This window comes from Parasteatoda tepidariorum, chromosome 4 (assembly GCF_982258835.1).
Source record: "Parasteatoda tepidariorum strain Cologne lab strain chromosome 4, Ptep-v5.0, whole genome shotgun sequence".
NCBI classification, from domain to species: Eukaryota; Metazoa; Arthropoda; class Arachnida; order Araneae; family Theridiidae; genus Parasteatoda; species Parasteatoda tepidariorum.
Genome location: NC_141758.1, coordinates 14,611,306 through 14,625,792, shown reverse-complemented (window position 1 = coordinate 14,625,792; position 14,487 = coordinate 14,611,306). Strand labels below are relative to the sequence as shown.

The following is a 14,487-nucleotide window of genomic DNA, read 5'->3' as shown; positions in this document are numbered from 1 at the left end:
ATTTATTTACAAATTATTTATATAAATATTATTGTCGCCAATCCTTACGGATTTTCGGAAGAGTTTGTTCTTAAATTTAAAATATTAGAGTAGTTTATACTTTTTGATTTCAATATTGTATTTATAAATATAATTTAAAATTATTTGGCAGCAACTAGTGATTAATAAAATAAATATATTAAACTATATTAATTAAACAGTGATTTACGCAAGCTCTGGAAAAATACTAAATATAAGGTGTATTTGTTTCTGATATTCCTTTCTTTCGTAGTATGAAAAACAGGAAACGATTGTTCTAAATTTCGTTGCCACATAAAATAATACAATTCAGTAAAAAAGGAATGTGTTGCCATTACCAGGAAGCAAAATAGAAATCTTTCGAAATTAAGGCGAAGGTGCGTTTCTTGTTTTTCAGTGGCGCCATCTATGACCAACAATACGATTTTGCCGCTCACATACGTCATAACCCGTTTTATTTGGCGGACTTTCTCTCACACCTTTTCTTCATCCGCAGATAGTAATTTTGATCTGAACCAGAGAATGACCGATGTTCCAATATAGTACCTGCAGAGTACTAATTGATTTGTAATGGAAACTTGGATGACTTTGTGAATCCGACATATTTAATGTGCACCAGCCATCATTCAATACATGGGGACTTTTCAGCCGGCTGGTTTCGAAGTCCTGCTCACACGAACACAATTCCAACGTCCTTCCAACTAGGTTATCCCGATGCCCAAAAAATGTAATATAATGCAATACTTACGCCAGTAGCTATGAAAATAGCAACAACCATGGGTCCTATGAAGCCAGATATGCAAGCAAATCCATTGGCAATACCATATAATGTTCCTAAAAATAGATTTCAACTAACTTGAAATACAAATGCAGGGCTGCCAACTTTTAGCAAAAATTTATTCTAGTGGTAGCTAAGTTAATGCTTTTATGTATTATTTTTTACTCAGTTAAACTTTTTTTCCACACCATTACATAAATGTTTTATAAGGTCTCACGCAACGCCACTTTGCTGAAGCGCTTTCGTTCGTGAGGAGTTTTAAAATATTGTCCAAATTACCAAATATTCTGAAAGCTTTTGGTTTTTACCTGTCTACCACTCTGTAAAATATTTTTCAAAAAGCGTAGCTATTGACAGGCCTGCAAATGTGGTACATATAATTTAGCCGACTTTTGAAGAAAGCTTTGGCTGCAAAAATTAACTAATAGTAAGTACCCTTTTATTTATACTTAAAATTATTTTTTGCTTAGTGATGGGAAGAATAATTTTAAACAAAGTTACTAAAGAATGACTTATATAAATTTGGCCACCGATAAAAAAATATAGACATTTCTCACAAAGTGATGCAAGTTAGCATTCCTTGTTACCAGAGCTGCCCACTTTCTACGCTTTTTGTAAAGATTTATTCTAGTGGTAGCTAAGAAATGTTTTAGTGTATTTTTTAATTCAGTTAAACTTATTTTTCACACCACTATACTTAAATGATTTAAAAGTTCATATGCAACGCCACTTTGTTCCAGCTCTTTCAAAGAGAACCCTTTTGCAAAGTTTCCAAAAATTCTGAAAGTTTGGTTTTTAAATGCCTACCATTCTATAAAATAGTTTCTAAAAAGTCTAGTAGTTGCTAGGCCTACATTGCAAGAAAAAGCGCAGCTGGTAAATTTGTTCTAGTGACACTAGCTGAAATTCTTTTCAGTTGTAAGAATCGTCGCAAAGAACTGTTACGAAGGTGTGATGTTCCCAACGGAATTTGAGCAAATTTAATACTACTTTTATTAGATTAAATTCTACTTAACAGTTATAGAGCGCATAAAATGTGTTGATTTACATCGATAGAACTATCTATCGATGGAGTTTTGAACAAATACATTTATTTTATAAATATTAATCACATCATTTGAATTATGTTTAGCTCAATTTTATTCTCACTTGGACCAAAAGAATGTGAAATGGAAAACTTATTTCTTGCTAACATTTCATTTAAGGCAGAAAACTAAAAATGTGAAAATAAATATTTCTTTTTCCTCTAAAAAATTTTAACAATAGAATGTGAGATGCAGCGTATACCAATTCGTTTGGTACTTCAGCTTATGGTATGTAGATGGCAGCAGTATCTGGCATACATTTATCTAGAAATTCAGGTGAATTTGGGATGTGCCGTTTTTGCTCTGATTTTTTCTGAGCACATTAACTTTAAAAATATTCGCCGATTGCATTTATTTTTTGCTTAAGAATAATTCCAGCGAGGACTAAAATTATTTAAAAACTGTACCTTTTAACGAGAAAATGATTGCATGCTAGAAATCAGTAAAGCAAAAACATCTAACATCCGTTCAAAACCTTATGAAACAAAACAAAAAAAAATTCCCCAGTTTTATTGACTATATCTTTTGGATTGTAAATTAGACTTAAATTAATGTGAAAAAAATATTTTTTTAGAATAATGTGAAAACCGCCAGTGCATGTAAAAACAATGATAAAAAAGATACATTTAAAATAATTTTCAATCTTAATTTTTAGTTTTCTAAGGAAAAAAAGTTGATTTTTTTGGGATCTGTAAGTTTTGTCATTCCTTAAGAGCAATCATTGGAGCCATTCAAATATTACGTACTGTATAAAAACTCCTCCAGACTAAAAGTCTGAGGTTGTTTACTGCTATGGTAACAAGCGAGATCGCATTTAGAATGGGGGTACAATAGAGAAATGGTGTCCATTGGTTTACTCACGCTGGCCTGTGCCATGATCAAGACAAAACTACTCACTTCACACCCCTATTCAAAGTGACTTTTCCTTGTTAACTATGGTACCATCCACGCCGCGAGACAGATGTCTGGAGGAGATCTCCTGAAAGCCGCACTATAAGCATCATACCCCCCCCCCATTGTGAGCAAAGATAAGCATACCACAAACACCCTTTTATGTTTACATTAGAAAGTCACAACACTTTTTTCTTATTGTATTTTTTCTTTAAACGAAATTTACACTTGTATTTATTATATAAAAGTTCGAGTAAGTAATAGAAGAGCACATTTTTTTCAACTACATGAGATTTTTAAATAGTTCTAGAATATTTTCGTGTTGCTGATTTCAAATCTGCAATTGGCTTCTCTCCACAAGCTGCAGTTTTATGCAATTGATTGATATATTCCGAACCAGAACTTTTGAAAATTCACTCAAGTGAATACTAAATGTCCCCACTTATTTGATACGTAAGGAGTGGTTCCAAGAAGATAATAAATATATTTCAGTTTATGATGCGATAAGTTAAGGTCATACATATTTTGCATTAGGTGTTATTTTCAAATTCGAAAGCAAGTGTATATTTAGGTTAATAACGTTTTGTATAAACTAATTCTGTATACACGTTCTGTGTAAACATGTAAATAAGAAGAAAAAAAATAAAATAAACCGAAAATATTATTTTTTAAAAAATATGTTGCTTTCTGAACAAAGCTAATTTCAGATTTAAAATCATCACATTCGTACTAGGTATGATGGAGTACTTGTATAAATGCATCAAAAAATTTGTCTCCAGTGCTATTTTTTAAAGATTCGTTTGTGTTTCTGAATTAAGCTTTTCACCCCTAAAAACTTTTGACCTTCGAAACTTCTTGAAAAACGTCTTTCTTTTTTTTCTCCTTATATTAAACTTAAATTACTTTCGAATTTAAAAATTTTTCCTTGCGGGATTTTTTCCAATTTGTTTATTACATTTATATAAGAATAAGGAGACTTTTATGTACGTATTGCTCATATCCTCACTTCACAATCATTGTTAACAAGAAACATGTTTATTACTTACTATTTAACATGTTATTAATTGATATCACTTAATATCGGTCCTTCCATTTACTTCTTTTTTAAACCCTTGCCCTCATTTTTAGGTACAATTGTTATTGGATAATTGGTTTTGCACTACTACTTGCAATTGATCAAAGTCTTTCGGAATATTTTCAATTTTTTTCCCTTGTCATATATAACTTTAAAAAAAAAACAGGATTTAAAAAAGAGAGTTAAAAAGGTTGTCTTACTGAGAGAGTTAATAGGGTAGTCTTACTGTAGAGTTAATAGGGTGATGTTCCTCATAATTTAAAATATTTGTAAGAAGTGTAATAAATGTACATGATATAGACTCATAACAAATTACATACTATATGTACAGTGCGTTAAAAAAAGGACCACTCTGAATTATTTTTGATCTAATAATTGGATCATCACGTTCTAGGAGTCAAACTTAATGGTTCGAGAGGGTGACCTCGAATAAGCTAATTAATTAATGCAAACCATATTTTAATTTATGAAATTAGACACGGAAACGCACTTTCTCTGAATAAACATATCTTTTTTTAACGGAGTCGGATTTCTGATTCCCCAAATATAGACGCAATCTGGGAAATATGGTCCCCATAGTTCGATCAGGGGAGTGGTTCAAAGTTTCGACACCTTAATATTAATTTTACTTTTTGCGTATTTTGCTATATCTCGAGAACTTTTTAAGTAAATTGAAAACAATTTTGCCCTCAATTGAAAAAAATTGAATTGATTTACCCAAAGATAATGATACTCAGAAAATAAATTGCAGTAAATATTTATTATTTTATTTAATAATTGCTAAAAATTATTTTGAATAGTAAAGCATACAATTTCTTACATCATTTTAAAATATTTAATTTTACATGACAAAATACAAAACTTGAGAGAAATTGGTCGAATAGTTTATGAGAAATCGAATTTTAACTATACGATTTTTAAAAAAAAAAATCGATTTCTAGGGAACTAGTCAACCCATTTCGCTCAAATTTAAGATGGTCCGTTTTTTTTTGCTGCACTGCACATAATAAATGTCAAGTACATAATAACTTGTACCAAAAAATATGTTAGATTTGAGTTCTTGTATGGATTTTTCATTTTTTAAATAATTAATATTTTCAGCAAACATAAATAAACAGAAATGCTTACCTGAGAAACCTGGACACATGTCGACATGGGTGACGTTGTAGCCAGAATAAATGCACCCATCGAGAGCTATTGCAGTCACAAGAAGTGCTACATTGATGTCCAAGCGACAGCCAGACGCTGTTATGCCAAGTAAACAAATAGCAGGGCCAAAGATACCTGCAAAGATCAATTGTGCCTCATTTAGTGAGTATGCCAATGGATTGATTTTGAAATCACACGAGAAAATTTAAGCTTAGAAACACAAGAAACGTTTGCAAAATTACGGTTAATAGCAAAGAGAACTCACTGTATTGGAACAATTAATAAAAAAGAAAGGTTTTTATCTTCTGATATCCACAAGCAATATAGCGTTGCTTGTACTGATTATAGTGACAATTGTCTATACTCCAATACTGCGGGGGGAAAATATAGCAATGTTTGTTTCAATATAGTGGCGAGAGCCATGGAGACTTGGGAGATAGAGCACTCGCCTCTCAATGAGGTAAAGCGGGTTCGAAACCCAGCTATGGCGGGTCTATTCAAATTCTGCATCCAGCTCGCACCAAATGCAGTGTTGATGTAAAATGTCCTTAATGGTAGACGGATCATGGGTTAGAGTTCCTTTAGCGTGAGGGTAGCCGTGGGAGGTCTTGTGGTTTTCTTTTTCATGTAACGTAAATTAAACGACTACGAAAATTAAAAGGCTACGAATGTGAGCATTGGTAGTCGTAAACTCAAATATGGTTGGTTGTTCAACGACGGCTTTAAACGAAAATGAAATAAAATAAAATATCGTAACTAGCAATTAAGCATACGAACAATTAAAAACAAAAAAATTATAAGCGAAATATTTTTATATTTAATTATGAAGGTATACGGGTTCCTCAAGTCGTATCTGAACTCTTATAAACTGAGAATTCAATCTCAGAAACATATGAACGCTATTATGATTTGTGAATCTCGGAAACATTCAGGCCATTTCTGGACAATAATAAACCTATATAATCTCAAAAACATTCAGATCATTTCTGGACACTAATAAACCACATATATAATCTCAAAAACATTCAGATCATTTCTGGACAATAATAAAAAACATATATAATTTCAAAAACATTCAGATCATTTCTGAACAATAATAAACCTCAAATATAATCTCAAAAACATTCTGGTCATTTCTGGACACTAATAAACCACATACATAATCTCAGAAACATTCAATTTGAACACTAATAAATCGCAAATTCAAATCATATCTTAATATTAATAATTCACTTTTTTTACAATTTTGCCGATTATAATGTTTACATTAATTAAAGAAGACGCTTATAATATCTTACCGATAGAATTGAACAACTTTCTAATTGCAGTTACGGACATTTTCTCCGATTCTCTTAACTTATCGGCAGCAAGAGATGCAACACAAGCTACTATTGCTTGGAATATGTAAGCCAACGCTGAGATGAATCCATTCTAAACAAAAGAAAAATAACTTAGAAAGCGTAAATAAATAATGCTGAAATGTATATATTATTCAAAGTTGGTTTTTAAATTTCTTAACGCATAGCTTTCTTGATTTTGTGCTATCATTTTTTATCATTTTTCATTTGCATTCATAGGTTTTCTATCAAGCTTTTGGTTACACATACGAAATTGTACTATGCTGCTAATTTTAAATATTTTCATTGGTGCTGTGATTAATTTGAGCTTTATGTATGTAAGCTTTATACATTAAAATTGATGTCTTTATAAATCAAACTACACAAAAATATCGAACTTGCATTTGCAATATTGCATTTGAAGTATTGCGCCTAATCTTATTGTTTTATTACATTAAATTGCCACCATGCAGTGAAGCTATTAAATACTTACTGATGCTAGATCGTAGTGAAGAGCTGTGCTTAAGTAAGTCGGTAGTTCTGTCAGCAACACTAGAAAGCCAAATGCTTGACCAAATTGCGCAATCATAAGAGCCCATACAGGAACAGATGTAAACATATCTTTCCATGGAATCACATGTTTCTATATAAAACAGTTAAAGTTAAATAAATCAGTAAACATAGGACCTAAAGTATGTCTAATATACTATTGATGAAACAAAAGTTCATAATTATATATTTCAATTCTCTTTATAATATTCGTAGACATTCATTAAACAGTTCGTGCACTTTTTTACTTGATATTGTATCAATATTCTTCTACTTAGTCAATAATATGTAAGTACAGTGTTAGCAGTTATAGCATAGTGCGCAAAATAAAAAACGGACCACCCTAATTAACTTTTGATCTAATGTTCGAATCTTCACGCTCTAGGACTCAATATTAATGGTTCGAGAGGATGACCTCAAATATACCAATTAATTAGTGCGTACGATATTTTAAGCTATGAAATCAGAACAAAATGTACTTTCTCTGAATAAGCATACCGTTTTCTTGACGGATTCAAACGTCTGACCCCCAAAATATAGTGGGATCACGCAATTTAAAAAAATTAGTTCCCATAGTTCTGTCAGGAGAGCGATCTAAAGTTTCGACCCCTTAATGTTAATTTTACCTTTTGCGTAGCAATTTTCCAAACTTTGGAGTACTGACTAGACCAAACTATGGGGACCATATTTTCCAATTTGCGTCTTCTAACTATATTTTGAGCGACAGAATTCCGACTGGAAAAAAGATAGGTTTATTAAGAGAAAGTATATTTTTGTTTCTGATTTCGTAATTTAAAATAGTCTGCACTAATTAATTAGCATATTTCAGATAACACCCTGCAACTCGTCCTAAAAGGTGAAAATCCGATTATTAGATTAAAAATTATTCAGGTTGGTCTGTTTTTTATTTTGCGCACTGTAGATTAAGTGCGTGCGTAAAATAAGACGGGAATTATTTTGATACACGTTCTTTACCTTATGGATTTTCACATAAATTCTTATTTTTTCATAGAAGAATAAAATCAGTTATTTTCTTTGTTAAACAAATCTGCAAGCATGTTTTTGAGAATTTAATTGTTAGGACATTGACAAAGTTTGGTTTCAACTAACCTCTTTGGATTCTTCGTCTTTATTTTGTTCGATGTATAAAAATTCTTCTTTAGAGATTGTGGGATGAACAGAAGGAGTTTCATACATTAAGAAGCACCAAAAGAAAAACCAAATCACGCCTATTGTACCTAAAACCGGAACAAAAAATTTTTTAAAAGTGCAACGATAGCATTCTGAAACAATACATAACTTCAAATATTAGTCTATTCAGAAATATAAATATTAGTAAATACAAAGTACAATTAATAGTATTGAAATATATTTGCCAGAAAATACTTTCCCAGTTTATTATAATGGTATTAAAAAAGAAAAGAAGTCCAACTCAATCTTTTTGGTCGATGCAAATATTATATGGATTCCTGCATACCTGCCAACTTTTAATCCTTTCCATTATAATTTTTCCCAGTGGTATTGAAATGGAATTAAAACTTCAATTTTAAGCAAACAAATACGTTGTATTTGAGAAAAATTAAGTTGACAACCATGATAGTAACGCATATTTATATATGTGCTAAATTTTTGTAAGAATAGTGGTGATCAAAATCATTTAAAAATTAAATTTATAACAGAAAAAAATAGTATATAATTACTACCACTTTAAATATGAAAATAAAATCTTCCGGAAAATCCGGAAGAGTTGGCAGGTATGAGTTCCTGGTATTTATTAAAGAAACAAATATATCTGTTGAATTTTTGCCTTGTGGTAAAGGGTTAGATAGGCGAACATTCATTTTTTTACGTCCAATTAAAGTTTTATGAAAACTCAATTTGCTTAATAGATTATTTACTCTACCACTGGAGAAAGTATTTTACAAAAATATCAGATGTTTGGTAGGATATTCATAGTCAACACACTAGCAATTGCGTCTTCTGTGTATTATTATTGAAAAAGCTAACTTTGTGTCTTTGTTGATTAAATAACAGTAGTGGCTAAAAATTGGTGAAACTTACAAGTAAATAGTATTACATTTCTAGTGGTGTGTGAGCTACGGCCAGCCATGAGCCGACAGTGTAGTAGGCCAATGGTTAATTTGACATTTACAATACAAGTAGTATAAACAGAAAAGATTAAAAAATAAACTCGCGCCTTATATAATTCTGATGTAACTTCCGAAATTAAAATGGACGCAAAGATACCATAATAAAGTTTTTAACGATTGCGATTTTATTTTTTCGCACAAAATATCATTGGATATTTAAACGTACTAGCAATGGCATTCCTTGTAGCCTGTTCCTATGCAACTCATATTAAAACCCACTGGCGGTTAAGGAAATGGGCAAAATTGGGAGAATGTTTCTCCCCTACACACAGTTCCCCTATCAGTTAACATGGGAAAACCGGTTTTGCTATGCAGAGAAGACTGCAGGTTAAAATGCGACTTTTTACGTGCAGAACCGTCAGTGGGTTAAAATGATCAAATTTGATGACACATTTTTCCAAAAAACTTCAGAAACGATTTCCAACAACAGAAAATTATTTACATTTTTATAAACTATTTTTTTGGTAATTTCGCATTACATTCTACATGATTATACTAGGCTACATTTGAGCAGATAAATTTTGGAACTAAATAATTATTTTATAAAGTTTTCATATGGGCCGGGATAGCCTGGCTGGTCGGGTGTTGGACTCACGCTTGCGAGAACGTAGTAAATGATTATCGGTGCACGTTAAATCTGTCGAGTCACAAAGTCCTCCATGTTAACATGACAAATCAATACCTCTGGGGGTACCGAATTGGTGATTGATCGTTCTCTGGTACAGGTCAAAATTGCGATCTGTGGATGAATGAATGGGTCCGCCCTATAAACGGGTGTGACGTATGGGTGCGGCAGAAGTCTAATTTCTGGTCATAGATGGCGCCTCTGAAAAACAAGAACAATCGTACCCCCTATGGCTTAATGGCCGACATAATGTTTTCATATTCTCCACGTTTACGAAATCGTTAAAAATTATGGAGAAATAAACTTGTTTAATGTTTGTTATTGACCTCCCCGTATGTATGATAACATACCATACATTTCTACATTTACATAATCATACATTTCTTAAAATATACATTCTCCGACAGATTGTTTCAACCATTCTGCTTATATCTTGAACCGTAATACGGTGCAAAAAATTCCACACAAATCTTATAAAAATTAATTCTCTGTAAAAATTTATTGAAAATTGTAAATGAAAAGATTACAGTTTAAAAAATTCTGATCCAAAGTTCTCATTGACACAACGTCCAAAAACTGATAGTTTCCAAGATACGAAGCCTCAAATATAAATATTGAAAAGTAACAAAAATCTAATACCGTCACGGCATAAGCATTAAACAATGTGCACCACGTGGAGATTGTCGGATCGGGTTTCGCAAATGCTATATCCTTTATAAGGGCAGATTGTTTAAACAAAAAGATGCTTGGATGTAAGCATATAATTATATATAGTTACATATAAACATAACAAGCCATTAATTATTTAAACAGTATATAAATATTATTTACATTTTGTTGGAGAAGTCGATTTTCTACATTCTAGATACATTCGATTATCTTCGTAGACGGATACTTGAAATTATCTCTATACTTGCATATCCTAAACACTTGCAATGTGTGCACAAGTACTCCACGTCACAACCCCACAGTAACCGTTCTATATCTCTTATGTTTGAAACTTTGTGCCAATAAGAACTTTTGCCCAGAATATTTTGAACTACAATAGATTATATTTTAAGCCAATTTGAAAGGGAATCAATTTACATAAAATTTGGGCGGGATATTGTTGCATTCTTAATAAGGGACAAATTTAACGATCTTACCATAGAAGTTGAACCTCGGTATCGTATTACCAAGTTTAAAATCGTTGATAATATGGTTCAACTTAGTGCAATGTTAAGGTTGTAGCAACTATAAACGATATAATGGTTCAATACTCTTCAAAATGTTTAAAAGATTTAAAAAAAAAACATGTTACCGAAAGTGTAGAAAACAGAAGGCCACCCTCCAAGGAAATCTGTACTGCAAAGCAAACCGGACACAGAGAGGGATGCCACGTTCCCTGCCATCACGCCAGTGTAGATGATTGTAGACAGTCTGCTCCTCTCAACTTTAGGTGCCCACTTGCTGATGGAAGCTGTTATGGAAGGGGTTGTCACGCCCTGAAGATATACAATTAAACACCATGATACATTGACAGCACGTGTAATCATTTACATGAATTGTATCGCCACAATATAATCTCAAAATTTTGCCACCGATTTGATGTTATGCAAGTGCAAAATAACCAATCTAAATTATTAAGGTACTGAAACATAATAATACCTGTTTTCTGTTTTTAAACATATTTGATTATGGCCTCTTTATAAGGGCTTGATCATAAATATCATATTGTCTATGAGTCAACATTTATCTTGCACGATATGAGCTGCTAGTAAATTTGCTCAAATTATTACAGAGATGCCAACTGCTCCGGACACGCCAAAATAATTAAAAAACGGTAAATAACTGCAAACTACATTTTGCAGATGTTTGACTATTTTTGTTTGCTTTTTAAGTGGCATAGCATGACATAACTACCACAAAGTGGTGAATTATATGAGACTATGAACTATTTAGAAATAATGGTGGATAAAAATCTACTAATTTGAATATTTTAAACCCAGAATCACAATTGATAAACTACCTCTTTAAAATATTTATTTGCTGTCCGGAGCAAGTTGGCATCTCTGTTATTATACAAGATCGTTGACCTCTTTGAGACGGGTGAATCATTATGCATTTTCAAGGTTTTTACAATCAGGGAACAATAGATAAAGCTGGTTGCCACACTATTTCTTTATCAGTTTATTTGTTAGACGAGGTAATAATATTTTAATCTATTTCATTTTTTTATATTTTAAATTAAGTAGTGGGAACTACTTCATTTAAAATATAAAAAAAATATGCATTTTATACTTTGAACTAATATTGATTAGATCCTCCTCATTTACAGACAACAATTTGAAAGTTTTTGAGAAACATACTTCTCTTTATTTTCAACTTATATAATTCCTCCCAGCAAGGTGCTCAAACTTTAAATATCTACTACGAAAAGGTCAGGTGATTACAATGTGTTGCCTCATTTTTTTTTAAAGTACATGATTTATGGTATAAGAACCGCTTTGTGGCCCAGGTGACCAAATTGTAACCACCACTTGGACTAAGAACATTGATTAGTTATATAAGAAGTAAAGTAAAAACAAAAAAAAAGGTTTGTGAAATTAGTCATGCCCTCATATAAACTATAGCTTTTAACGTTTTTCCATCCTGTGTCTGGTTTTGTATCAATGCGTTCATACTCGCCAGTCCCGAAGAGGTAAATAAATTGCAACCGTGGTTGATCACTAGAGCCCGGAAGTTCAGGCAAAATGCCATAAATGCCCTTTTCTGCCTTTTTTAAACGTTTTCTTCTGAAAATGCCTTTTTCTTTCCTTTTGTTCATAAATGCCTATTTCTGTCTAATTTAAAATTTTTCTGCAAAGCTTTTTGTGCTTTTGACCGAGCATAAACGCAAAATGAAGAAATTTTGAAGTACAGAAATGGTTGACTGTCATCCGACGTATTGTAATGCATTTATGGAGAATAGGACTTTATTCCTTTTGTCTTATTAATATTTTCTCGCCGTCTCTTCGTGGCGTCACCTTCGCCCGATGCGCTTTGCAAGGAGAGAGAGAAAGGGAGTGAAAAGATAGGAGTTATTTTTACTTACAGTCAATAGAATTTATTCTTACTTACGGCCCATATAGCCCCATATAGCATACACCATCGAATAACTCGTATGCTCTCTTATCTACAAAACGAATTCACCAAGCTGGTTGAGCACATTGTAGCAGGAGCACGAAAAAGTTTTCTAGTACTAGTTATTTCAAAAATGCCTAAAGTAAAAGCCTGTACAAGCAAAAAACTGGACAGTTTTGTGAAAGAGTTTGGGTCGGATGTGCTTTCTACTGATGGGAGCATTCTGTTTTGTAAGGCATGCGAGAAGTCAGTAAATTTTGAGAAGAAGTATTTTATATCTCAGCACTTGGAGACATCTAAGTATAAAACAGCAAAAGATAAAAAAGATGGGAAAACACCGACTCTGATTCCCACCTGTTTTCAATTATCTTCTCGCAAATCGGAATTTGCAATGGATTTATGCAGATCATTTGTAGATGCCGGCATTCCGCTGTGGAAACTTGAAAATAAAAGTATACGAGCTTTTTTGAAAAAATATACGAATCAAAGTGTGCCCTGTGAATCAACTTTAAGGAAAACTTATTTAGATGACTGTTACACCGAAGTTCTTAAAACTATTCAAAATGAAATCGGAACGAAAAACATATGGCTATCTATAGATGAAACGACAGATGTAACTGGACGATATGTTGCGAATGTTATTGTTGGTGTTATGGGCCCATTTGAAAAACATAAAATCTTTTTGTTGACATCTGAACAGTCGCAAAAGACTAACAGTACTACAATTGTACAGTTGTTCACTAATGCACTGGCTTTACTTTGGCCAAATGGTACTGAGCGTGAAAGTGTGCTATTATTTCTTACAGATGCAGCCTCCTACGTGAAAAAAGCTGGAAATGCCTTAAAAGTTTTATTTCCTAATATGATCCCTCTAACGTGCCTTGCTCATGCATTGCGCAGGATAGCAGAGGAAGTAAGAAGTCTCTATCCTGAGGTAGACTTGCTTGTTTCTAGTGTGAAAAAAGTATTTGTGAAAGCCCCTTCAAGAGTTCAAAGAAATTGCACCAGACATTCAATTACCTCCTAAACCGATCCTTACGAGATGAGGAACATGGATTTCAGCAGTCTCATACTACTGCACAAATTTTGAGGAAGTTACTCGAGTCCTTACCAGCTTTTCGGATGAAGAGTCAATATCCATAAGAAAAAGTAAAAATCTGCTTAGCAGTTCTAAAATAAAAAATGAACTGACTTTTATTTCAACTTATTTTGGGAAGCTCCCTGGAGCTATTGAACACATGGAAAAAAGAAATATGTCTTTGTCCGAGTCACTAAAGATTTTCTACGATACTATTGAAGAACTAATGTCTGCCAGCTGGTGACAGAATAAGGAAGAAATGTGAAAACGTCATCTCTGCAAATACAGACTTTGAATGCATCAAGGACATTGCAAAAGTAATTTCTGGTGATACTACAGTTGAACTTACCATTTCTCCTACCATGGCAAGTTGTTTTAGGTACGCGCCCATAACCTCTGTCGAAGTAGAAAGATCCTTCTCTTTGTTTAAAACTATATTGACTGACAGGAGACAAAATTTCTCTTTCGAAAATTTGAAAAAGCATCTAGTTGTGATGTGCAACAACAACCAATCATCAGAATAAATCTGCATACAATATTATTGTAAGTACGAGTTTTCAATTTTTATTTCGCACCTACGCAGTTGAGTTTTTTTTTGTGTGCAATTATGTCCACTTCTTTTGTACTATTGCTACGACAGTCGAGTGAAA

The 14,487-nt window shown here is 32.5% G+C and overlaps 1 protein-coding gene across 1 annotated transcript in view; it reads right to left on the bottom strand.

Annotated features, from left to right (window-relative positions):
• Positions 1–14,487, bottom strand: part of LOC107447494 (sialin) — a 28,045-nt gene that overhangs the window by 3,211 nt on the left and 10,347 nt on the right. The window contains exons 4-9 of the mRNA XM_087160709.1: positions 10,958–11,141; positions 7,993–8,120; positions 6,827–6,976; positions 6,295–6,427; positions 4,976–5,131; positions 767–852 (exon numbers count right to left, since the gene is read on the bottom strand). Coding sequence (XP_087016835.1) covers positions 767–852; positions 4,976–5,131; positions 6,295–6,427; positions 6,827–6,976; positions 7,993–8,120; positions 10,958–11,141 — 837 coding nt within the window. The remainder of the gene's footprint in view (positions 1–766; positions 853–4,975; positions 5,132–6,294; positions 6,428–6,826; positions 6,977–7,992; positions 8,121–10,957; positions 11,142–14,487) is intronic.